We start from the raw sequence: 24,492 nt of genomic DNA on the forward strand, positions 1-24,492 counted from the left end.
ACCGTCCTCACGTCTGTTTTTCGCGCAGGCGGCATTGCGGGCGGCCCCGCGGCAATAAGGCCCCCTCGGCTCTGTCATGGCGGCCGCGCCGTGGGCGCTGCTGCTGCTGCCGCTGGCGGCCGCTGTGTATGAGGATCAAGTGGGCAAGTTCGACTGGTGAGTGCTGGGGGAAAGCTGCGGGTTCACACCGCGCCGGGGTCCTCCTCCCACCAGCTGGCCCCGGGCCTGACTTGCTGCCTACTCCCGCCGGGCCTGTCCCCTCAGTGAGGCGCCGCGTTGTCCCGGCTGGAATATTGTGTCCAGTTGTGGCCCCTCAGTTCCAGAAGGACAGGGAACTGCTGGAGAGAGTCCAGCGCAGCCACCAAGATGCTGAAGGGAGTGGAGCATCTCCCGTGTGAGGAAAGGCTGAGGGAGTTGGGGCTCTGGAGCTGGACAAGAGGAGACTGAGGGGTGACCTCATTAATGATTACAGATATCTAAAGGGTGAGTGTCAGGAGGATGGAGCCAGGCTCTTCTCAGTGACAACCAGTGACAGGACAAGGGGTAATGGGTTCAAACTGGAACACAAGAGGTTCCACTTGAATATGAGAAGAAACTTGTTCCTGGTGAGGGTGTCAGAGCCTGGCCCAGGCTGCCCAGGGAGGTTGTGGAGTCTCCTTCTCTGCAGACATTCCAACCCGCCTGGACCCCTTCCTGTGGAACCTCAGCTGGGTGTTCCTGCTCCATGGGGGGACTGCACTGGATGAGCTTTCCAGGTCCCTTCCAACCCCTGACATTCTGGGATTCTGTCTCACCCTGACCCCCATTTCCTCTCACAGGAGGCAGCAGTACGTAGGGAAGCTCAAGTTTGCTTCCTTGGAAGCCACTCAGGGTTCGAAGAAACTCATTGTGGCCACTGAGAAGAACGTTGTGGCCGCCCTGAACTCCAGGAGCGGCGAAATCTGTGAGTGAAGCAGCGTTTTGTGGCGGGCAATGTGCCTGTTGTGCTGGGGCTGACTTGTTAATTAAGTTGCACTGTGTTTTCATGCTGGTAAATTAATGCTGGTGATGCCGCTTTGTCAGAGAAGATTCAGCTGGCACTTCAAAATCTGTTTTCTAGGGCACGCAGGTTGTTCTCTGCGTAAACTTATTGCCATAAAGAGCCTAGATTTAAAAATAGCAACAGAGAAATGGCCTTGGGGGAACAAGTCTTGTTCTCACTTAACTCTTGTTTGCTTCAGTGTGGCGCCATGTGGACAAGGGGACCCCTGAGGGAGCGATCGATGCGATGCTGATCCACGGACAGGGTAAGGACAAAGTCTGGGTGCTGGGCTGGGCTTAGAACTTGGCCTTTGACATGGGATCTCAGCCCCGTGTTAGACCACAAATTGAACTTGCTGGAACTCATCGCCTTGTTGTTCTGTGGTGGGTGACAAGTTCTGCCTTCATCTCTTTTTCTTAATTTTCTGGGCAGATGCCATCACGGTGTCCAATGCTGGGCGCATTCTGCGTTCCTGGGAGACCAACATCGGAGGGTTGAACTGGGAGACGTCTCTGGACACGGGCAGGTGGGCTTTGGGTTTGAGCTGTCTCTTTCCCTTTGTAATCCTGGTCTAGGAAGGAAAAAAGGCCTTGTTGACCTTGTTTGGACTCGTATTATAGAGAAAATGATTTAGTTGTAAGGTTTTTGCAATAACATTTGGCTGAATTCTTTAGGAATGCCTGAACCTTGCAGTTACATCTAATGCAGCTTCTATTTCTTAGCAAACCAGTAAGAGGAAGAGATACAATTTCTTTCCATAGATAGATTTTTCTCTTCAAATACACAACATGTTAAACGCGCGTCTGGTTTCGGGTGTTTGGATTCCACCCTGATGCTTTCTGTTGAGATCAGCAAGGATCGATAAAGTGGGCTATAAATTGTACTTCAAGACTGATATTAAGGGTTTGAAGAAAGTCTTCAAATAGAGTGTTGTGGTTTTGTTGTGTTGTTTTGTTTTTTTCCTAGAAGAAAATAGTTTTCTAATTTATTGTTTCTGCCCTGTGCGTAGTTTCCAGGCGGCGTGTTTGGTGGGGCTCCAGGACGCGGTGAAATACGTGGCTGTGCTGAAGAAGGCGGCCATCTCCCTTCACTACCTCTCCAACGGGCACCAGAAATGGGTGGAACACTTGCCAGAGAGGTAAAAAAACATATTTTAAGTAAAAATGCAAGCTTCTGACAGGGAGCTTGTTACCTTGGAAAGGAAAGGATGCTGTGCTTGTGTTATGCTTTAGAAAATGGTAACGTGAGGAGATGATGCGTCATGGTTGCTGCTTCTCTTGCAGTGAGAGCACTCAGTACCAGTTGTTGTATTCCCGTGGGGCTGGAGTGATCCACGTGCTTGGAATCGTTCCCCAGAGCCACTTGAACATTTTAACGTTCAGCGTAGAAGATGGAGAAATTACAAAACAGGTAGCGCTTGATTAAGGATCCAAAATGTTGAATTTGATGTTAATAAATGTATTTCTAACTGTGGTGTGCGGAATAATGAATTGGTGTTGTAGTACAGATAAACTCCCCTTTCATTGCGGCGTTGCTGACGGACCGATAAATGCATTTCACTGCTGATTGCCCTGAAATCAAAACTGAATTAGACACACAGCTGTTAGTCAAAACCTTCCTGGGAAACCTCAGGCTGACAGTTTCTCCCAGGGTCATGGGTAAAAATAATTCTGACTTAAATTCTTGGTTGTGTCTAGGTTGTTTCTTTGAAGATTTTGTTTTATTGACAACTTATTCTCTGCTTATGTCTTTCTTGGCAGATCCAAGTAGCAGCCCCGTGGCTGGAAAGCTTAACCGACGCGTGCGGCGTGGTGGGGGACGCGGTGCTGGTGTGCGTGGACAGGGACAGTCAGTCGCTCTACGTTTGCTCCTTGGAGACGGAGCAGGAGATGAAGCAGATCCCGCTGCAGGTGGGAAGTGCCAAAAGAACGTTGTATGTAATTCATGGTCCAGCTGTTTTGGAGCCTGGTTCTGATAGTAAACCACAGAATGATTCAAGAGGTGTGGGGCGGAGCACGACCCATAAATTGAGGGAGGGGAGAGAAAACTGTGTGGTTTGTCTGTCTAATCGTTCCTTCTGGACTGATGTCTCCAGAGTTTGCTCCCGTGAGATCCTAGTTCTCCTTACTTGTGTTGTATCGTTATCCTGACGTGTAGAACCTCTTCATAAAGCTGCTGGTAAAGGAGGGCATTCGTTCCAGTGAAGAGAAAGTTTTCACAAACGCATAAACTTGTTTTCCTTTCGCAGTCACTTGAGCTGGAGTTTGCCGATGGCTTCCAGCCCAGGATATTGGCCACTCAGCCCAACGCAGTCGCTGCTTCCCGGCCGCAGTTCTTCCTGCAGCTGGCTCCGAGCCACTTCTCGCTGCTGCAGTACAAACACGGGCTGCTCAGCCACCTTCGGGACTTCCAGCAGGTAACCGAGGGAATTGTACTCAAGCAAGAGAGCCAAGTACAGCTTTAAATTCTTCAAAATAAAAAGAAAACCTGTAGCAAGCATTCTGAACATGCCGCTGAGCTTCTCATTTCCGTGCACTCTTGGCTGCAACACTTGAAAGGTCTTTGATTTCATTTACACTGGCTGCTGAAGTATTTCCAGGTGTCAGGGTAGGTGTGTTTTGTTGCCCACAACTGTCAGCGTTGGGGTGGTTCTGGTTTTTCAGGTAGACAGAGAAGTGCAGGTCTCAGTGGGGCCTCAATACTTTGGTTAGGCCAGCTGAGAGGTTTTGAAAAGCAAACAAGCCTTAAAAACCTCAGTAACACTGGATAAAGTAGTTCAAATTCGGCTGTGAAAGATCTGTTTTCATTCCTGTGGGGCTTAATTTGCTGCACAGGCCGTTTTTGGTGGGGTCTGGGGTTTTTCTTTTTTGTTTTACGTTTTCCTGCAATTTTCTTTTTCTTTTCAGGCAGCTCTGGTGAGTTTTGCAACAACTGGGGAGAAAACTGTGGCTGCAGTCCTGACCTGCAGGAGTGAACTGGTGAGTACAACGTGTTCCTCCTGTGGAACCAGCACTGGGGGTACATTCCACAAGTGTGGGAGGGCCAGGGTTGGGTGGTAATTTAAGGAAGATTTAATCAGCTTTTTAGACATAGAAAGACACTGGAAATGCAGTTAGGTCTTGATTACATCCAGCTAAGGCTGTCTGTGCCTTGGTGGAGCGTGCTGTCCTGTGTGCAGCATGTTTCAGCCTTCCATGAGGTGGGTGTGTAACTAGGAACGGGCTTTACTGATCTAGCGAGCATTTCAGTTTAGAGATAACGAACTTAGCAAAGTTTCATTTTTATCAGAAACAGAACACAACTGTTTTGTGCCTACTCTGAGTCGAGCTGAGATTTGTCAGGCACTCAAAAACCTCTTTGTTTTTTTTACACTTTCATTGGGGTCTGCAGCCACGTTCTCTCTTTTCATCCTCATTTCAGAAATCTGTGAGTTCCGATGGCCTTCATGCTGCAGGTGCTCTGGAGGAGCCCCGGAAACAGGTATCAAGTGCACTTGTTCCCCAGAACCACAGAACTTCTCAACAGTCCATTTTATTCCTTTGCATGCAGGAACAGAATAAAAAAGGTGTCACACCAGCTTTGTAGCAGCTCCATATATATCATCTAAAAGTAACCTGGAAGCCACAGTTTTTACTGAATATTAAATCCTTCTGCAGATTGTGCCGTGGCGTGTGTGTTTAACTCGGCTATTTTCTGCTCGTTGTTGTAGGAATCCTTAACCTGTTCCAATCAAACCTACAATATTAATCTCTACCTGGTTGAAACTGGCCAGAGGTTGTTGGACACCACGATTACCTTCACCCTGGAGCAGAGCGGTGCCAAACCACAGCAGGTGAGCAGGGAGGGGTTATTTCAGTCCCGTGGTTTATCAGACTGCAGTGCCCTCCCTGCCTTGATTTGGCAGGACTGGTAGAGCCCTTCGGACATTCCGCGGATGCCGTTTGCTGTTGTTTCACCCAATAGTTCTGTTTTCTCCAAAGAGATGAAGCAATCGTTAACCTTGCTGTTTTATTTGTTCTTTTTTCCAGCTGTACATCCAAGTTTTCCTGAAGAAGGATGACTCTGTGGGCTACCGAGCCTTGGTGCAAACAGAAGACCACATGCTGATGTTCCTCCAGCAGCCAGGTAACCGGGAAACAGCTCAAGTACTCTGTTTTTACCAACACACACCTTGGCACTGCAGGACAAGAAGAAAACTCCATGTCCCAAGTGATTATATATAATTGTCCTCAGCTAAATCCCATCAAATATTGACCTTCACCAGACATCTCATCCGAGAAAACGTTTCTGCAGTGTTCTTGACATGGACAGAGCCTTTGAATTTCATGGGGTTTGTGCAGATTTCAGAACTCTTTTTATAGGGTGAAAGTCTAATCTTCCTCAAAGTTTCTTCAGAAAAGATCCTCAAACATTTTAATTTACAGAAAAGGTTGAGAACCCATCTCAGTGCCCTGAATTTTCTAGGGTTTCAGAGGCACCCAGGTGTTCACACTGTTCATCTCTTGTTTTAAATAGACTTAATGGCTGCAACCCTTTTAAAATATCAGATTGCTTTACAGTTCTTGTGGTTTATTTTTCAACAGTGGCTCCAGTTGCATAAAGTATTTGTCTTTTTTGCAATAACTGATCACGTTACATTAGACAGATACACACTAATTTGCATTGCATTAAGACCAGTGAGTTGCATTTGGAGGGCCCACTGGGAGATGTTTCTATACTGAGTGATGATTTTTCCTCCAGAAGTCTATTCCCAGATATTAAGTGTTGATTTTCCAATATTGTACTTGTTTTTCTTCCCAGGAAAAGTCGTGTGGAGCAGAGAGGAGTCCCTGGCAGAAGTGGTAAGCTTGGAGATGGTGGATTTGCCTCTGACAGGGGCACAGGCTGAGCTGGAGGGAGAATTTGGAAAGAAAGCAGGTAAATCATAGACTTCATAGAATTACCCTTAGGCATGTGAGATGTTTTTTTATTTACTTCCTGAAAAAACGTATTTATCATTTTCATTTTCCTCAGAGCTGAGAGTTATGATTCAAATTTCTACTGATGGCAATTAAAATGAGCAGAGAGAAACTCATTTCTGTCTAATCTTCTGAAGTCCAATGCCGAATGCAAATGACACAAAGTGTATTACATTGTTATGTTAAAAAAACAGCAGAGATAGGAGAGATATTTTGGCCGTCTCTCCTAAACATTTCCCTTTGACCCTTTCTGGAGGAGTTGTTTGCAATTATAGCTTTTGGTTTTGCTTTGTTTTGTGTTTTCTTGCTGTCCTGGATGCAGCCATTCAAGGTAACCTCTGCATGCTGTGTTGTCTAACGCTTCCTCATCGAACGTGCTCTTTTCTCTGCTTGCTTTCCTGAGTGGTGAAATACAGTAAAAATCGGGTTTTTTGCTTATTTCAAGATGCTAAATATAAACCCTGATAGGGCAGAATTAGGTATTTTTTCCTTAGAGAGCTTCTCTTGCTCTGAGTGAGGAGTGCAGAGGGAGGAATGCACCTTACGGGTGGGGAAGCTTTAGGTGGGACTTGCTGTGAGTGCACCAGTGAGGACAAGATGATGTTCTCTGCAAGGAGGTTTGCTTTAAGTTGCTAAGATAACATTTTGCAATGAGCTGTACCAATGTGAAGTGGGAAAAGGCTAATAAATATGATAGAAATGATAACTATAACTCTGCTATTCTGGAGTGGGAGGCAGAGGTGATGAATTATCATCGGTTAATGCGTGGTCGAGACCATAATTTTAATTATGGAGTGAGACATAACCTTTTTATTTCCCCCTCTCATTCTCACTGTTGGTCTGTTTGCAGATGGTTTGCTGGGGATGTTTCTGAAGCGGTTGTCTTCCCAACTTATCCTGCTGCAAGCCTGGACCGCTCATCTTTGGAAGATGTTCTATGATGCCCGGAAACCCCGGAGCCAGATTAAGAATGAGATTAACATTGACAACTTGGCCAGAGATGAATTCAACCTCCAGAAAATGATGGTGATGGTCACTGCTTCAGGAAAGGTGAGGACACCGGGATAGGAATTCGGTTTCTAGACTATAGTGAAGAGTCTCAGCTCTGAATTCCCACCGCTGTTTTTAGCCAGGCTTTAGTAGAGTGTCGTGGTAGTTTTATAGAGGGACTAAGACTCTTCTATCTTTGTCATATCCCAAAGAGAGTTGCAGTGCTTGAATGTGAGAGATGTGTTGTTCTAAACTTTGGCTTTACTGTGTTTTTTTCTGCTCAGCTTTTTGGTATTGAGAGCAGCTCTGGCACCATCCTGTGGAAACAATATCTCAGGAACGTGAGACCCGGCTCCTCCTTTAAGCTGATGGTCCAAAGAACAACAGCCCACTTCCCACACCCTCCGCAATGCACCTTGCTCGTTAAGGACAAGGTGAGTCCCTCTGTCCCTTCGAACCTGGTGAGCGTGGAAATCTGCCCTTTAAAGAGGCAGGAGAAAGTATCTTTTTGGGTATTGCGTGGTAATCACTGATGTGGGGACAGGAGGAGAGTGAATAGCTGAATCTGAGCTATGAATAGTTGATGCCAGCAGATAGAAAACCAGCTCTTTTGTGTGCCTGAGAACAAGTTGTGTGTCTTGTTTGTGTTTTAGGAAACCAAAATGAGCTTTCTGTATGTGTTTAACCCCATCTTTGGGAAGAGAAGTCAAGTAGCTCCCCCTGTTTTGAAGCGCCCAATTCTTCAGACTTTGCTTCTGCCCATTATGGATCAAGACTACGCCAAAGTACTGCTCTTGATCGATGATGAGTACAAGGTAAATGGCTTTGCCTGGGGGCAGTTTCTTCATGTTCTGATTAAAAAATGCCATTGAGTCACATTTCATACAAAACTATGAGGTTATTCTGGTAATTTAGACCTCATCCTGAGAAATGTGTTTGAAATAATCTTTGTGTTGTTTCTTATTTTTGTGTGTGTCAATTGGTTTTGAACCTGTGTTTCAATTCTTCTTGCCCAGGTTACAGCTTTCCCAGCAACTAAAAACGTCCTTCGCCAGTTAGAAGAAATAGCCCATTCTATCTTTTTTTATCTGGTGGATGCCGAGCAGGGAAAACTCTCGGGATTCAGGCTGAAAAAGGTACAGAAGCTGCATTACAATCTTAGTGATGTCACCTTCCTAAATGTCCTCTGGATATCAGTTGATTGGTTTCATTTGGTTTACGGTGTTTCGCTCGGCACAGAAACAGTTCAGCCTCAAAACGTGCCTAAGAAACCTTTAAAATTCAAAAGCAGGGAGAGCTCCCTTTGTCTTATTGGTGGCAATGGTGTCTTTTTGAGGTCAAAACCTCCTACATTGTGCTTTTTTCATCCAGGACCTGACAACAGAGGAGAGCTGGGAGGTGGTGATACCCACCGAAGTGCAGAGGATCGTGAGCGTGAAAGGGAAGAGGTCAAACGAGCACGTGCACTCGCAGGGCCGTGTGATGGGAGACCGCAGCGTCCTCTATAAGGTGCCCTTGGAACTTCTTGTTGCGTTTTGTTGATGTGTTATCTCACGGGAAGATCTCAGCGCAGTTTCCAGGCGCTACGTTGTGATTCACTGCCCCGCAGTGCTGTTTTTTCTGTCTATATCCACAACCTGCTGCAGAAGATGCTGATTTTGGTGGAGATGTCTTTTATAAAATGTTTTCCTGCAGCAATTAAGTCAGTCAAACATCCAATGATGGTCAAATAGCTGCTTCATTTCTTCAAGTGATTTTGGCTAAGAAGATACTTGGTTTATTTTACACTTAGTCCCAGATGAAATGCAGATAAACAAGGTGCCTGCAGCACTGAAGTGGGGGTCTTGTTTGGTTTGTTGCTTTTTCTGCAGTCCTTGAATCCAAACCTGCTTGCTGTGGTGACAGAGAGCACCGACACGCACCACGAGCGCACTTTCATCGGAATTTATCTGATGGATGGAGTCACGGGCAGGATCATCCACTCATCGGTGCAGAAGAAAGCAAAGGGACCTGTCCACATCGTCCATTCAGAGAACTGGGTGGTGGTAAGAAATTATTCTTACCTTGTTTTTAATGTTTGTGAGGGAGGGGCTGTAGCTGAACCTGTGTGGAAAAGACTTTCTGACCATTCTCTGTGATTTCCTGCCTCATATTCCTTAAAAATTCCTAAAATCGTCTCTGATTTCAGTACCAGTACTGGAACACAAAGGCGCGTCGGAACGAGTTCACCGTGCTGGAGCTGTACGAGGGGACGGAGCAGTACAACGCCACGGCCTTCAGCTCCCTCGACCGCCCCATTTTACCCCAGGTCCTCCAGCAATCTTACATATTCCCCTCTGCTATCAGCGCCATGGAGGCCACCATCACCGAGCGAGGCATCACCAGCCGCCACCTGCTCGGTAAGTACGTCCTGCTCCGCTCTGAACGCGTTTACGCCACCTGAACGAGCCAGGTTTTGCACAAAAACCAAGCAAAATGCAGTTTGTTGCCGAAAATCCTGCCTGTGGGCTGGCGGGGGCTCCTGGCAAGTGTAAGGAAAAGCACTGAGAGAGCTTTTCTGTTCACGGTTAGAAAATGCTGACAGAAATGGCTGGTTTTAAGTTATTTTCCTTTCAATGCGCAGTTGGGCTTCCCTCCGGGGCCATCCTCTCTCTTCCAAAGGCTCTGTTGGATCCTCGCCGCCCCGAGATCCCTACGGAACAAAGCAGGTGAGGAGCACGCGATAACCGATTTTGTGTATAATATATAATAGTGTGAAGGAAAACAACTTGTTTTGGACAGATTGAGGGCGATTCTTGCATGAAATTCCGCGAGGCTGCTTTGTTCCCATGCTGTGATGATGGAATAAATTTGGCCGTAATGCAGCAGGTCTTATCGTTAGCAAAACCAGCCTGTTGTCTGCACTCCAAGAAGTAGCAATCAGAATAACTGAAGTTTTTATAATGACACTTTGAGAAGCCTAAGAGGAGGCTGCTGCTGTGTAGTCTGACCCAGCTGGTGTGTTTGATTTTCATCTTGCAGCAGAAAAGCTGCTAAATTTGCCAGGTTTAGGTCAACTTGTGATGATCAGACTAGTGAAAAATGCATTGTCCTCCATGTGCTGTTTGCCTGCGTTCTGATTTCTCTTTAAATGCCTTTCAGAGAAGAGAACCTGATTCCATACTCCCCCGATGTGCAGATCCATGCCGAGAGGTTTATCAACTACAACCAAACCATATCCCGAATGAGGGGGATTTACACAGCCCCCTCCGGCCTGGAATCCACATGTTTGGTGAGTTCAGGGCTGATGATCCAACATGGGGCCCTGGAATTTGTGGATAAAACAGGACGATACCGTAACTCGTGGTGGGGAGGTCTATAAATTCTTATTTAGCTCCTCACCATTTGATCAGAACTTATAGACCTGAGTCAAATTTTTGATGTTTTGTGCATCTGGTTTTATGTTCAAACCTGCGTGACCAGCTCACAATCTCATCTCTTCAGGTTGTTGCGTACGGCCTGGACATCTACCAGACCCGCGTGTACCCGTCGAAGCAGTTCGACGTCCTCAAGGACGACTACGACTACGTCTTGATAAGCAGCGTCCTCTTCGGGCTGGTTTTTGCGACGATGATCACAAAAAGGCTGGCGCAGGTGAAGCTGCTGAACCGAGCCTGGCGGTAGCGCTGCCGAGATTGGGGGCTGGCTGAGGATCCGCCCCGCCTCAGAACCTCCAGCTCGCGTGACTGATGGACGCAAACATCTCTGTTCCATTTTGGCTGGAAGAAAAGCTGCTCACGCAACAAAACCATCCCTGGGCTCCGCATCTCCCGCTGAGAAGAAACGGGAGATGGAAAAGAGACGCCGCTCTGTTCATGACTCAAACAGAACTCTTCCAAGCTTCTGTTAAAGCCCTAAAGTCTGCAGTCACGTCGTCTGTGTAACGTTAGTGAAGCTCCCGTGTGCGAGACCTGAGACGAGGACGAGACGGTGGGGGATTTGTCAGGAAAAAGGTTCGAAATGGGGTGGATGTTGGGGGAAACAGCCTCGTCAGGCCAATTAATGAAGTTACCAGGCTCCAGGAGGGATTTAAGTGTCAAGTCTCTCCGTGTTCTTTATTTATTGTTATGATAACGGTAGTTCCTTCTCAATTCCTTTTACCTTCGCCCACGTTATGGTCCAACAGAGGGGTTGAGGCGCAAAGCGCCCCCCGGCGCGTTTCCCCTCCCGCTAATGACTTTTAACTCTTTGTATGTGGATTTAAATTGTCGCGATCAAGTTCTGCCCCCCGGAGCCCGTGTCCCGTCCGTCCCCTCAATAAAAGCTGAGGAGCGCGAACTCATTTTGTACTTTTGGGGGGGGTTCATTTGGCGCCGCCGCGCATGCGCCGCCCCTCCGCACTGCGCACGCGCCGCCCGCAAACTTGCTGACTCATGTACTGCGCACGCGCTTGGGCCGGGACCTTCTTCTCCAATCGGGAGGCGCGCTGCGCGCGTGAGCGGTGCGTCACTTCCTGTGTGTCCGGGCCCCCCGTCCCGCCGCCGCGGCGCCCCCTGGCCCAGCGCAGCGGCAAGATGGCGGCGGGCGGCGCGGGGGCCGCGGCGGAGCCGGGCTGGGACGTGGCCGTGCGACCGCTGCTCTCCGCCTCCTACTCGGCCTTCGAGATGAAGGAGCTCCCGCAGCTGCTCGCCTCGGTTATCGAGAGGTGAGGACTCACCTGGGGGCGGCGGCCTGGGCGCTGCCGCCTTCTCCTCTCCCCTCAGGGTCTTTACCTCAGGGCGGGGGGTCCCCTCGGGGTTCGCGCTGTGAGGGGCCGGTGTCGGGCTGAGGAGCGTCCCCGCTCGGTGCCGGGCCGGTGGGCAGTGCTGGGGCTGCGGGGTAACCGGCGTCTCCGGGGGCTCCTCAGGACCGGGCTCCTCCCGGGGGTTCGGGTCCCCTTGGTACCTGATGAGCGGCGTTGAGGGCGCAGACACCGCGCTGTTGGCGTTGGCTGCTCGGCCACAGCAGAAGCACCATTGACAGTTACTCCCCGGAGAGGCTTCGGGACGATTCTTGCGGTTTTTGTTCCTGTTCAAGCACATTATGCTGTTCACACACCTCACCTGGCCCGTTCCCTCTGGGAACAGACTCACGGCGGGGTCACTGCGTGGCACTCGCTCATATTTGGGTTCCTACCAGTGCAATACTGCTCGTGTTTCAAGGAGAACAGAAACCGAAGGGAATCAAGTCTGCCTTTTCTGAACCAGAAAGGTTGGACTCGGAGCGTGAGAGCGCTCACCGGAGCTGCTAAAATTCAGCTTGTGCCTTGTTTTATTATTTAAAACACAAGGTATGCATGCCATAACATTATGCTCCGTTACAGAGGTAAAACCTCAACTGCTCTAAGTTGTCAAGAAACAAGAAGTAAACGCTGTGCTAAGGAAGATATCAAAATAAAGCCTTGTGGTATATTACTTAATATATAATGACTGAGTGTCCAGAGAACAGATGCTTCGAACTAACGTTCTGTACTTACATACGTGTAGTAGACGTTTCTGTACTTACATACATGTAGTAGTGGTTCACCTCGGCACCTGTGGCTACTCAATATTTATGTGATTTGAGTGGTTCTTAAGCTGATCTTTCTTTTAGGAACCATTTCAGCTTTGCTTTTCCTTGCGGTGCCGTCGCTGTGCCTGATGCTCACTGGTGGAGTGTTTGGGCAGAACTATATCACAGAAATGCTTAAGTGATCGTGCTTGACTTTTGGGAAAGGTCTGTTTACTCCATTAGCAAAGATGGCGGTTCCGTTTTCCGCTTGAGCCAGCAGTTTGTTGCCTTTACGTAGCACTAACCTGAGGTCTGAGGTAGTTTTGTGCCTGATGTGGACAGGATTTAGTGCGAGGATGGTATCTTTTATTTTGTGCCTTGATATGACGTGGTAAATCGCGGAGGAAAAAACACAGTTTGTTTGTGTTTGGAGCCATGCTCTTCTATTCTGAACAAAGAATCTATCTTTAGATTACTAATCTAAAATATTTTATCTGTTCAACTTATTTTTAGAAGATGGTTGTGAGCTGTTGTAGTGAGACTGTTGGTTGACACCATCCACAAAGTGCCTGGATTTCCTGGTAAAGAAACATGGTGCGACAACAGCAAAATCACTAGCATTATTCTTTTCAAAATAAATCAGTAAACCCCTTTTCTTGACAAGTCTTATATTTAATTTTTAAACGTAAGCATCATCAGGTTGCAGGAATTCCCCTGTTAGCATGGGTATTCAAGAACTGATAGGCTTTGGCTTCTCTTTTGCTGTAAGTTCTGGAAATGCTGACTTGGAAAGGCAGAAGTGAAGGGGAACGCAGTTTACAAATGCTGTGCCAGCCAAGGGAGCTGGTTTTCAGCAGAGGGAGAGCTCCTGCACCTGCTGCTCTGCCTGTTCCAGAAGAGGCTGCTCTTGTGCCCAAAAAGGGGCTTATTTTGGGTGTGTTTAGGATTGGGAAGCAGAACTGAGAAATGAGGTGGCTGAAGTGTTATATTTGATACTGCTTCTTCCGTAGCGTGGTGGTTTTCCCTGGGAAGCGAATGTTATTGGAGCAATAAATCACAATACAGTAGCCGAGAGTTATTATTAAGTCTCGCTTTACATGCAAAATAACACTCTAGCACATCACGGATCAAGATGTTATCTTTTATTTCTGTTTATTTGCAAAGGCTTGGTGATTAGTTGACAGATGCCTTCTGCTTTTCACTACCCTAACAAGTCCACGACTTGTTTTAATAAAACTCAAGCCTTTTATTGCCCAATGCAGATGAGATTTCCCATCTTGTTGTGGTTTCTGCACCTTTGTGTTCTTGTGCCTCATGCACATTGTCTTGCACAGCTTGACCTATACAGCAGAACGATAACTGAGGAGCTCCCAATTTCTCCTGTATTCTGTTATTCCCAAATCGTTCTCTTAAATTATGTTGCATACAGCTGCTGCTAATGTATCGTTGAGTGTAAAGAGGTAGATGAGCAAAATTAGTGTCTGGATATAAGAAAGCATGAACTTTTTTGCGCATTTAGTCTCTGCTTTTCTGGCAGGAGACAAGGTTGAATCTCAGTCGTGATACACTGCTGAATATCTTCAGCAAAGCCTCTCGCTTCTTAATGGCTGCTTTGCTATTTCAAGTTTGCAGGCAGACTGAATAAAAAAGCCCTCTCAGAACCAGGAAATCAGAACTACAGGGCTGTTGAATCTTTCTGCTCATTTTTCGGAAGAAATGGTGTATTCTACAGTTTCAGTTTGAGCCACGTCTCCCATTGTGACTGGAAATGGTGACTTAGGATAGAAAAAGGGGACTGGGCGTAAATTGGGTGCTGTTCAGGTCGTCATGAGTGAAGGGTATATGGGGGTTTGTTTGGCCGTACTCTGCAGCAGTGTCGACTGTCGCTGAACATGAAAAATCATTTAGTGGGGTAAAACGTACCACGATGGCCTGATTCCTTCTGCTCATCGCTCCCCTCCAGGAATAAGCTCTGCTGTGGAGAAGGCTGGTTTTTGAGAGGTAAAGATTAAGTGCCTGGTGATGTTGAGTTGTATAATCTGTTCTTCAAAGTAATTCATTCACATCACTAAATGAAAGTTTTTGTCATCTGAATATGAGAAATAAGTTAATTTAAGCATTTAACAGCCGTGTATTCGCATCCCTTGGTTTTGTCACAGGAAAAACCTTCAGGTTTCTGTGTGATGGGATGTGGTGTGACACGGCAGCAACATTTAACATATCATTTGTGGGCATAAATAGATGTTCTCCATGGCCAGTGCCCCTCAGCGAGAGACCTCAGAGGCTTCACTTTCAGTGTGTTGATGCTTATTTTGCTTCACATTTTTTACTTTTGGTTTAAGTCGGCGTTATTTTTGTGTGTGTCTGTTGCTTTGTGCGTGGGGCAGAGTGATGCAGATTTCTGAAGCTGCAAGTCTCAACCCACGAGGCTGATTACAGTGGACCTGTTTTTCTCTGCCATTTGCTACCTGCCAAAATCTTTACTCTCCAGCTTGTTGCAGACACTGCTTTGTGTATTTGTTATTATTGTGCAATTGCCTATTTTGATCCTCCTGTTTTGCAGAATTGCATAAACTCCGGCTGACTCGGTGCCGTGACAGAAAGGGAATGCCTGGGCTCCGCTCCTGGCAAACCCTGCCCGGTGTTAGCAGAACAAACAGGCCAAAATTTATGGGCGGCTGAGTTTAGAATAACTTAAAGATTAATGAGTCTCTGACTTGGAGAGCGATTGTAAAAGAGGCTGACCTTTTTGTGCCGCAAAGGAGAAACATTTGCAGTATTGGGGTTGTTTCCTTAAATGTCCTACATGGGCCGGGATTTTAGTGCCTTGGTCTGTTGGCTGCTGGGGGATTCAGGCCTGAGGACATGGGACAAAAGGGAGAGGGTTCTGCTCTCAGAACTCTGATTTGAAAAGAGAACATGATTTTAACGATCTTGTCTTACATCTGTTAATAGATACAACATATTCCGAGTGTTTTGCGGTGCCACTGTTGTGCTGTACACAATTGACATGTCTCCTGTTCTCCCATTGCAGTGAATCTGAAATCCTACACCACGACAAACAGTATGAACCTTTTTACTCTTCCTTCGTTGCACTTTCTACACATTACATCACTACTGTGTGTGGGCTCAGTAAGTGTTCCCCCTCCTTTGCTTCTCTTACTCTCGTGTTAAGGCCAGGATATAGTAAAAATAAACTACAACTGCTGTCCTTTTGGTATTTGTCTCAAGCCCTTGCTGAATCAGATATTAAGGCAGAGCGTTGCTAGCTTTAGACTGCCCAAATGTCAGTGCTGGTGGAAAGGGAAACCTGTCAATAGGGGTATTTGGCCACCAAATACTGGACAGCATTGGCTTTTGGTTGCTTATTCATTGGCCTGACTTCCTATATGGAAAATAATTTTTGTTTAAACGTTTAAATCTGTTTTCAGGATTTTTAGGTTATTTGGCGGTTATGTTACCACGTTGGGAGCAACGATCAAAACATTGTGACTCAAAATATTTCATGTTATTTTGGCTGACAGAATTTGGCAATTTCAGCAAAAAAGTGTTTTGTGGCAACACATTTTGTGTTCTTCAGTGCTCCTGTCAGTATTAAATAATGTTGCTGGGGAAGCAACGTCTGTATCTAAATTACCTTGTCTGGGTAGAAGGTATTATCCTCACTTTATTGACATTCAGTGAGACTGAATTTATATTGCATCTGTGTGTTAGGGGTGATAGACTGTGTACGTGCCCGTGTTGCAGAGCTTTCTGCTTTATTGAAAGCATTAAGAATGTATTATGCTGAATTATTTAAAAGCTTGTCCTGAGTGATGCAAACATCTGCTTTTTTCAGTACCAAGAAACCAACTGCAATCGGTGGCGGCTGCTTGTAAAGTCCTGATTGAATTCTCGCTGCTGCGGCTGGAGAACCCAGATGAAGCGTGCGCTGTTTCGCAGGTGAGCACAGGGTTTGACCGCGTGGGCAAACCTGGGTGCGAAAATGGACTTTGGCCTCTGATTCTGAAATATTTGCTCTGATGTTACATCAGACAAAATGACTGAAGTTCTTTAAGTCTTTAAGATCTAGTGATTTAGTAGAAACTGGTAGCTGTTGGATCTTCCCTCTGCATTCTTTTCTCAGAATTGCAGCCTGTGAGCAGGCCAAAATAATTGTGGTCTGACACCTTGCTTAAGCAAATTTCAGTTAAATCACTCGCGATTTCCTACAGTCAGATTTTATTTTGTGTAACAACCTGGATCAAAACTGTTCTGTTGCCTGTTTGTTGAGGTTTTAAAGATGCATTCTCCCCCAGTTGTATTTCAGTCTTCTAGGAAGAGCTCAGATCTATTTCAAAGAGGAAAGGCGCATGAAAAGTGTTTGCGTAGCTTAGCTTCGGATGGGGCCAGCGTTAAGCCTTGGTGTGTCATAGGAAGAAGAGCTTTTCCAGATGCTTTTCCATAACAAGCACATGGGACACGGTTAGCGACCAGATTTATCTGCATTTAATACGTTGTCACGATCTTTGCCATGAGATCAGAGTGAGTTTGAGATGCTGCAGTAGCCTTATTGGCTGAAGTTGCAGGACTCTTAGTGCAGCTGATTAGAATAAATGCTATTGAGGAATAATTAGAACCGAGAGAGTTTAAATTGTACTTGATGTCTTTTTCCTCGTAGAAACACCTCATTCTGCTGATCAAGGGGCTGTGCACAGGCTGCAGCCGCCTGGATCGGACTGAAATTATCACCTTCACGGCAATGATGAAATCGGCCAAGCTGCCTCAGACCGTCAAAACCCTCTCTGATGGTAAGAGTTCTAATTCATGGTTACATCACTGCGGTGCTTGAGTTGGCCATCGAAAGTACTACGTTTTCGGTGTATGAAATGACACGTTGCTGTTTCCCCTGCAGTAGAGGACCAGAAGGAGCTGGCATCCCCGGTGAGCCCAGAACTAAGACAAAAAGAAGTACAGATGAACTTCCTCAACCAGTTGACATCTGTCTTCAACCCCAGAGTCTCCTCATTGGCATCTGTCATTCCAGAGACACAGGTAAACACACAGCCCTCACCTAGAAAGTCTGGATTTTAACATTAATAACATTGGTGCAGGGAAGGACAGAGGGCAGTAAGTGGTAGATTTTTAATACATATGCGTAAAGAAAACCTTTCTTGACTATTTAAATCCTACTTGCGTGTTGATGAATAGCAAACAAGAAAGCACTGTTTGTGCTGTATTTGCAATAGTCGTTTTGTTTCCTCATGGAAGCTGATGTTCAGATATTTGCAGCTCTCATCAGTGTGCTACGCCTTGCCGCTGTGTAAAAGCTTATTGCAATATCGTGTATTTTTAATGCTTCCATGATATATTTAGTATGGGCTTGCTTTCAGGTGGAAGGAGAGAGCGAGGATCAAGCTTCCACAGATCAAACCTCTGCGGCAAAGACAAAAAGCATATTCATTGCTCAGAATGTAGCCAGCCTGCAAGAACTTGGTGAGAATCATCCTTTTAGTGTTGGGGGAAAAAAATGCAAGAGCCAGTGTCTCTCCAGTGCTCCACCTTATAGCTCGGAATGGGAGGGAATTGTTCTCTAGGACTCGCTCGGTTGCACGCTGATGTTACCAAGGGAGGTTGTGGCTGTAATGTGGTTTTCTTCATTGCGGAGCAGATGAACTCAGTGTATTTGTAGGCAATAGGTTTGGTTTTAGGGGGTAAAAAACAAAGGGGAAGATATAAAATAGCTTACGGGGTGGATTTTTAAATGGGTGTGAATTAGACCTGGTGTGTCATGTAGCACGCTCACAGGGCTTTGTGACACCCGTTACGAGTTCTGTCAGAAAACTTCACCGTCTGGTTTGTGTGTTGTAAACTAGTCTTCATCCTGTTACTTCATGTGTGGTGATACTTTCTCACCACAAAGAATAATTAAGTCAATTATTGGTGACCGTTAGACCTGTTCCGCTTACCTCTCCCATGGAACAGTAAAAATAACGCTGCTATTTTTATTTGGTAGGTGGCTCCGAAAAACTGCTGAGAGTGTGCCTGAACCTCCCCTACTTTTTGCGATACATAAATCGATTCCAGGACGCCGTGTCAGCCAACTCGTTTTTTATTATGCCAGCCACAGTGGCAGATGCCACCGCTGTTCGCAATGGGTAAGAGCTGTTGTCACTGCTCTTTGGTGGGCGCTGGTTGCAGCATATGGGAGAAAATAACTGTGCTGGCTGTACGGTATCAGTCACCTTGCTGCTCCTGTGAGCTGCCTGGTGTGTATATTGTGTTGCTGAACTTTAACATGTGTTTTAACAGATTCCATTCGCTGGTAATAGACGTGACCATGGCGCTGGATACTCTGTCTCTGCCCGTGCTGGAGCCCCTGACACCCACGCGTCTCCAGGATGTGACTGTTCTTGCCCTCAGCTGTCTCTATGCAGGTGAATGGATTTCCTCTGTTTTCTTTGGAGCTTTAAGTCACTCTGGCTTTTGCTCTGCTTTGTTACCTGCACGTTTGAGCCTCAGCCCACAAATAACCTTTATTTCTCATGAATTTGAAAGCCATGCAGCATATGGTGACTGGGTTAATATGAAAATTGTTATCACAACACTGATATTTTGATATCTTCTATGAATGTTCTTGTCAGTATCTCAGACAAAGATTAAGTGACTCAACATCATCTGAATAGCCTGTAATTATTGCTTTTTTTTTAATGTTCAGAGCATAGTATATTTATGCAATGCTTATGGCTTCAGCTTAATTGGTTAGACTCCCAAATGAACCTCGTTTCCCAGGAGTGGTTTAAGAACACCAGAATCCTGAGTGTTTAATTGGTATGGGTAAGATTTTAAAGAGATGTGGCAGTCAAGTACAAAGATTGCCTTAAAAATGGTACTGAATTACAGAGTAAAACATTTCTTCCTCTAATTGTTCTCACATGTTTCTGTAGGCCAAAACTTGACTCTTTTGGGGGTACTTCAGAAAGGTTTTTTAATCTGTCAGCTGTATTGAGTATTCCCAACTCCATCGAGTTTATGGGCACATTTGATACCGCTTGTTTTAATGTGTAAGTAGGAACATTAAGTCCCAAGATTGGCTCTTAATAAGAATGTTACCTGTGCTTGATTTCGATCAGGTGTGAGTGTGGCAACCTGCATGGCCATCCTACATGTGGGGAGCACTCAACAGGTACGAACCGGGTCAACAAGTTCCAAAGAAGAAGATTATGAAAATGATGCTGCTACTATTGTACAGAAATGTGTAAGTAGACATGAGAGCATTTGTTGTTTTCATTCTCGGCAAGTGAAGTGTGTAGAATTTGTCTTTATTTGGATTATGATACATATCTATTATTTCCAGGTGTTAGACTTGCTGATAAAGTAATGGGGTTGCTAATTGTAGAGGGCAAGGTACAATTGTATTTGAAGTTTTAAAAGTGTGTGTGGTGGTTTATTATTGCCCAGAGAAGCGCTTAAACATGACCATGGTTTTGGATTGATTTGCAGCTTGAAATCTATGAAATGATTGGACAAGCCATCAGCAATTCACGTCGTGCCGGGGGTGAGGTAAGATTTGCATCTCCTGAAGCTCTTTTCACTGGTTTTGTGCTGTTATATTTTGACATTTGGATTAACACTATTTTGTCTCTTTTTTTTCTTTCCCCTCTTTCACTTTTGGGCTGATAGCATTATCAGAACTTCCAGCTGCTCGGGGCTTGGTGTTTGCTAAACAGCCTCTTCCTCATCTTGAACCTCAGCCCCACGGCCTTGGCTGATAAGGGAAAGGAGAAGGATCCACTGGCTGCTCTTCGTGTCAGAGACATTATTGCACGTACTAAGGAGGGCGTTGGGTCTCCCAAACTAGGACCAGGCAAAGGGTATGTAGATACCTCACTGAAGTAATGAATCGTTGCCCGTGTATCTAACCGTGCCCTGCAAGCAGCTACTACGGAGTCTTGTTGGTTTCTTGAAGTTTTATCTCCATTTGTAACTCACATCTTGATTCTCAAAAAGAATTTGTTTTCTTCAGCTTAGGAAAGCAGTCACTTCACTCAATTTAATATAGAAATATTTTTCCCCCTTGAAATTGCATTGTATCCTCTCTGTTTCCGTAGGCATCAAGGGTTTGGTGTTCTCTCAGTGGTCTTAGCAAATCATGCTATCAAATTGCTGTCATCACTGTTTCAAGATCTGCAAGTGGAGGCATTGCACAAGGTATGCAGATAGCACGTACATTCTCGTGAAACATTTTGCCTTCTCCACTGAAACACGCTTTAAATTCTCTTTTCGATGCCGTCCTCCAGGGCTGGGAGAGCGATGGGCCGCCAGCGGTGCTGGATGTCATGGCTCAAAGCACATCCATCCAGAGAATTCAGCGCCTGATCGATTCTGTACCACTCACTAATCTGCTGCTGACTTTGCTGTCTACTTCCTACAGAAAGGTAGGAGCTGCTGTACAGCGAGTGAACTTCTGCGGCTGAGCGGCTTCTACCGCGTGTCATCCGCATGGAAAGTTCTCACTTTACAAACTGTGACTCTGCTGAGAAGAATTCAGAATTCTTCTTTCAGCAGCTGTCAACTTGGGCCTCTCTCTTGCCAGTTTTCAGAGCTGTAAATTTGATGAACTTGTTTTGGTAAAATTTTTCTGTAAGCTCAGTGATACGTGTGAGTTTAGGGAGAAGATGAAAAGGCTATACACAAAATGTTATGTTAGAGCTGTTCCCCAAAGTGTTGCTTACAAGCTATTTGTCTCCAACCATCCCGTGTAATTTTTAGTACAACTTAAGGGGGAGAAACCTTGAAAAAACTGTTAATAAATTAGTTGAGACAAATTTGCTAGAAGAAAATGAAAATGCATTAGAAATTTACTCTTATTTTCAAATTCTTATCTTTTACAATCCTGAAATTTACTTGTTCTACTGTTCTTCCCAGGCTTGTGTGTTGCAGCGCCAGAGGAAGGGTTCCATGAGCAGTGACGCAAGTGCCTCCACTGATTCCAATACTTACTATGAGGACGATTTTAGCAGCACCGAGGAGGACAGCAGCCAAGGTAATCGAGTTTGCAGCAAGCAACTTAAGTCAGGATTTTACGCTGTCTTTCAGACTTACTGGAAACCTGGCTACGGGGCTGTTGCCTTCTTAGACTGGAATGGCATGTAATGCTGAAAATATGAAACAGTTTGTAAGATCTGTTTGGCAAAAGTAATGCTGACTGTACTCTTTTATGTAAACTGAAGCCTGAGCGGCTGGGATTTGGCAGTATTTGCTTAGGAGGAGACTGGAAATAATTTCTCCTTGTAAATTCCAGCTGGACTTCTGTGAAAGTGCTTAGCTTTGTGATTTGAAAAGAAAAAACGAGGATAGCAGGTGCCTTATCTCCGCTCACTGAAACTTTTTCAGGCCTTTTCTAACCTGAGTAGTTTGCTTAAGGTATTTGCTTGTAACGGAATGTTTGTTTTTCCTTCCTCCTGCATTAGATGACGACAGTGAACCAATCCTTGGGCAGTGGTTTGAGGAGACGATCTCTCCGAGCAAAGAGAAGGTGGCCCCGCCGCCCCCCCCTCCACCACCACCTTTGGAGAGCTCGCCCAGAGTGAAGAGCCCCAACAAACAGTCGGCTGGAGAGAACGGGAACATCCTGGCCAGCCGCAAAGATCCCGAATTGGTACGAGGTCTTCAGGCTTCATGAGCTAATTGATGTGCTGTCGCGTGGTTTGCTTGTCAGCGGCTCGCTGCGTTGACAGGCAGCGTGATAAATGTCAGGTATTTTAAGTACATTGCTGATGGAGAATCAGTGACTGTCCTGACTTTGAATAGAGAAGTGTTCTCTACTCAGGTGGAATATGAGGATATTTGTTACTGCCAGGGAAGCCGAAACTGAATTTAATATCTATTTGGGTTACAGAGAGAGAAGGGGAAACGAGGGCAGAACTGTAAGCGAAATGGCTTGCTGCTAGAATACTTTTAGCTCTAACTCCGTTGGGTAAAGACAAAAATAAATACTGCAGTTGAGAAGTCAGAGATTTGCAGCCTTTTCAGGGAATTGTAAAATTGGTTCAGATATAGAACACGGAGTGCAGTGAGCTGGGTTGTGATGAGTAAATCTGTACCCCGCTGCCAGGGGTGGAGTTATGTGACTTGATTTATTTTGCTGGCAGTTTTGGTTCTGTTTCATGTTGTCTTACAGTCCCCCTGCTTTTGTTGCTTCTGTAGCGTGTTTCTTTTTTCTTTTCAGTTTTTAAGCCTAGCTTCAAACATTTTGAACTTCATCACTTCTTCCATGCTGAACTCCAGGAATAACTTCATTCGCAACTACCTGAGCGTCTCTCTTTCGGAGCAGCACATGGCTACGCTAGCTAGCATCATCAAGGAGGTGGATAAGGATGGGCTCAAGGGTGAGTGAACACATCTCCATTCGAGACCACAGGCTGGAGGATTTATAGATGTCTGTTTTCTGAGTTTCATGTGGAAATTTAAAATGTAGGAGAACAACAGTGCTAAAGTGGCTTGATCCCCGTCTTACAGGCACGTCGGATGAGGAGTTTGCTGCTGCGCTGTATCACTTCAACCATTCCTTGGTGACCTCAGATCTTCAGTCCCCTGCCTTGCAGGTAAGTCTGTGATGGAATGTGTAATTAAAATGAGGTGTTGATGTATGTTAATGTCTTTACACAGACTCTCTGCACCTGGAGTACTGCATTGGTGATTCCGTTTGACCCTAGAGTATATTATTTTGCAAACAGAGCCTGCAATATTTTGGATCCAACAAGCTGGATGACCTTTTCAGTCATCCAGTTTACACATCCTGCAGAGTGTAAACTTAGTGTCCAGAGTTCAAATTAATCCACTGAACTTTGGAGGTGATGAAAGCTGAAAAGGAAATGTGGTTGTATATTTTGTTTTGGAGGGTTGCCTCTGCGCACCCATTGATCAAGAGGGATTCCTGCAGATTTGCTTTGCTGTCAGAACTGATGCCAAAAGGCCTTAGAATTCTCTCCGAAGAGAATCAAATTAATCCTTTTGCTTTCATGTGCGAACTTTGTAGCCTCTGGGTTTCTCTGTTAGATCATGGGCTGACCTGACTTAACACTGTTGAGTAGAGGTTATAAATCTGCTTACCAGTCAGTGAATTCAATTCCTGTATTTTTTTTGTTGTCTGTTTTTGAGTGTATTTAAAATACTCTGCTTGCTTGGTTGATGTTTCTTGTAGCAGGTTTGAGTTTTTTTAAGTAGTTAGACTTTCTCAGAAATCAGTTGTCTCCTTATATTTGAGAAGAAGCAAGCATTACTGTGATCAGTCAAAGGGGTCTTCTTCCACATTCTTAGATACTAAACGTAGTAGTGGAATCTCTTTTGCTGTGATACCGCAGTAAATGAGCAGAGCTCATTAATGCCATTTTTTCTGCATTGGCATTGAAGTTGAAAGTCAGTTTTAGGTGACGAAGTGACAGCAAAGCGTCCCTTAGTAACTATGCCGTATATTTGAGATAGGAGAGATATTGCTGTATGAACAAGCTCTGCGAGCCCTAACATTTATTATCATCAATATGTTCAGATCGTGCTTTCAGTTAAAGCATCAGACAGGACTTGCCTCTTTTCACAGAATGTCAGGGATTGGAAGGGACCTGGAAAGCTCGTGCAGTCCAACCCCCCTGCTGGAGCAGGAACACCCAGGTGAGGTTACACAGGAATCAACAAGTCTGTGTTTTGTTCCAGAACACGCTTCTCCAGCAGCTGGGAGTCGCCCCCTTTTCTGAAGGTCCATGGCCTCTCTACATCCATCCTCAAAGTCTGTCAGTGCTTTCGCGACTTCTCCTGATTTGGCAGCATAAAGCCACTACCCAGGGAGATCCTGATGTTCCAGAATGCCTTAAAGTTTGGGAAAGGTGAGATAATTCCAATGCATGATGTAGTGAATAATTTATGAAATTGCCGGTATTAGAAGAATAAGCACGAAAATATAATGATGAAAATGTGTCTGTGACCTCTAGTTAAAGAGATTTTAAAGAGGGATCTAAACAAGGAGAAGAGTGAACTTTA

At 45.5% G+C, this 24,492-nt stretch overlaps 2 protein-coding genes across 6 annotated transcripts in view; both read left to right on the forward strand.

Annotated features, from left to right (window-relative positions):
• The first annotated feature begins 31 nt into the window (after positions 1-31).
• EMC1 (ER membrane protein complex subunit 1) lies at positions 32-11,286 on the forward strand. The gene is made up of 23 exons (XM_065855248.2): positions 32-156; positions 819-943; positions 1,221-1,286; positions 1,454-1,547; positions 2,031-2,159; positions 2,305-2,431; positions 2,782-2,931; positions 3,270-3,437; positions 3,928-3,999; positions 4,442-4,501; positions 4,731-4,853; positions 5,050-5,146; positions 5,822-5,938; positions 6,830-7,029; positions 7,254-7,403; positions 7,623-7,784; positions 7,986-8,105; positions 8,341-8,478; positions 8,841-9,014; positions 9,158-9,368; positions 9,593-9,677; positions 10,111-10,240; positions 10,453-11,286. Exons 1-23 carry the CDS (start codon positions 77-79, stop codon positions 10,630-10,632), a joined length of 2,958 nt encoding a protein of 985 aa, XP_065711320.2. The 5' UTR covers positions 32-76; the 3' UTR covers positions 10,633-11,286.
• Positions 11,287-11,482: 196 nt separating this feature from the next.
• UBR4 (ubiquitin protein ligase E3 component n-recognin 4) overlaps positions 11,483-24,492 on the forward strand; it is a 74,599-nt gene continuing 61,589 nt past the window's right edge. For all 5 annotated transcript variants that reach the window (XM_065855273.2, XM_065855274.2, XM_065855275.2 and 2 more), the window contains exons 1-18: positions 11,483-11,653; positions 15,512-15,609; positions 16,316-16,419; positions 17,138-17,267; positions 17,372-17,511; positions 17,850-17,952; positions 18,473-18,614; positions 18,769-18,893; positions 19,590-19,714; positions 19,960-20,019; positions 20,140-20,330; positions 20,568-20,667; positions 20,757-20,894; positions 21,385-21,502; positions 21,930-22,117; positions 22,688-22,847; positions 22,978-23,063; positions 24,169-24,338. In XM_065855273.2, the coding sequence (XP_065711345.2) occupies positions 11,523-11,653; positions 15,512-15,609; positions 16,316-16,419; positions 17,138-17,267; positions 17,372-17,511; positions 17,850-17,952; positions 18,473-18,614; positions 18,769-18,893; positions 19,590-19,714; positions 19,960-20,019; positions 20,140-20,330; positions 20,568-20,667; positions 20,757-20,894; positions 21,385-21,502; positions 21,930-22,117; positions 22,688-22,847; positions 22,978-23,063; positions 24,169-24,338 (2,309 nt within the window). In that variant the 5' untranslated portion in view covers positions 11,483-11,522. The remainder of the gene's footprint in view (positions 11,654-15,511; positions 15,610-16,315; positions 16,420-17,137; positions 17,268-17,371; positions 17,512-17,849; positions 17,953-18,472; positions 18,615-18,768; positions 18,894-19,589; positions 19,715-19,959; positions 20,020-20,139; positions 20,331-20,567; positions 20,668-20,756; positions 20,895-21,384; positions 21,503-21,929; positions 22,118-22,687; positions 22,848-22,977; positions 23,064-24,168; positions 24,339-24,492) is intronic.

Source organism: Patagioenas fasciata, chromosome 23 (assembly GCF_037038585.1).
Source record: "Patagioenas fasciata isolate bPatFas1 chromosome 23, bPatFas1.hap1, whole genome shotgun sequence".
NCBI classification, from domain to species: Eukaryota; Metazoa; Chordata; class Aves; order Columbiformes; family Columbidae; genus Patagioenas; species Patagioenas fasciata.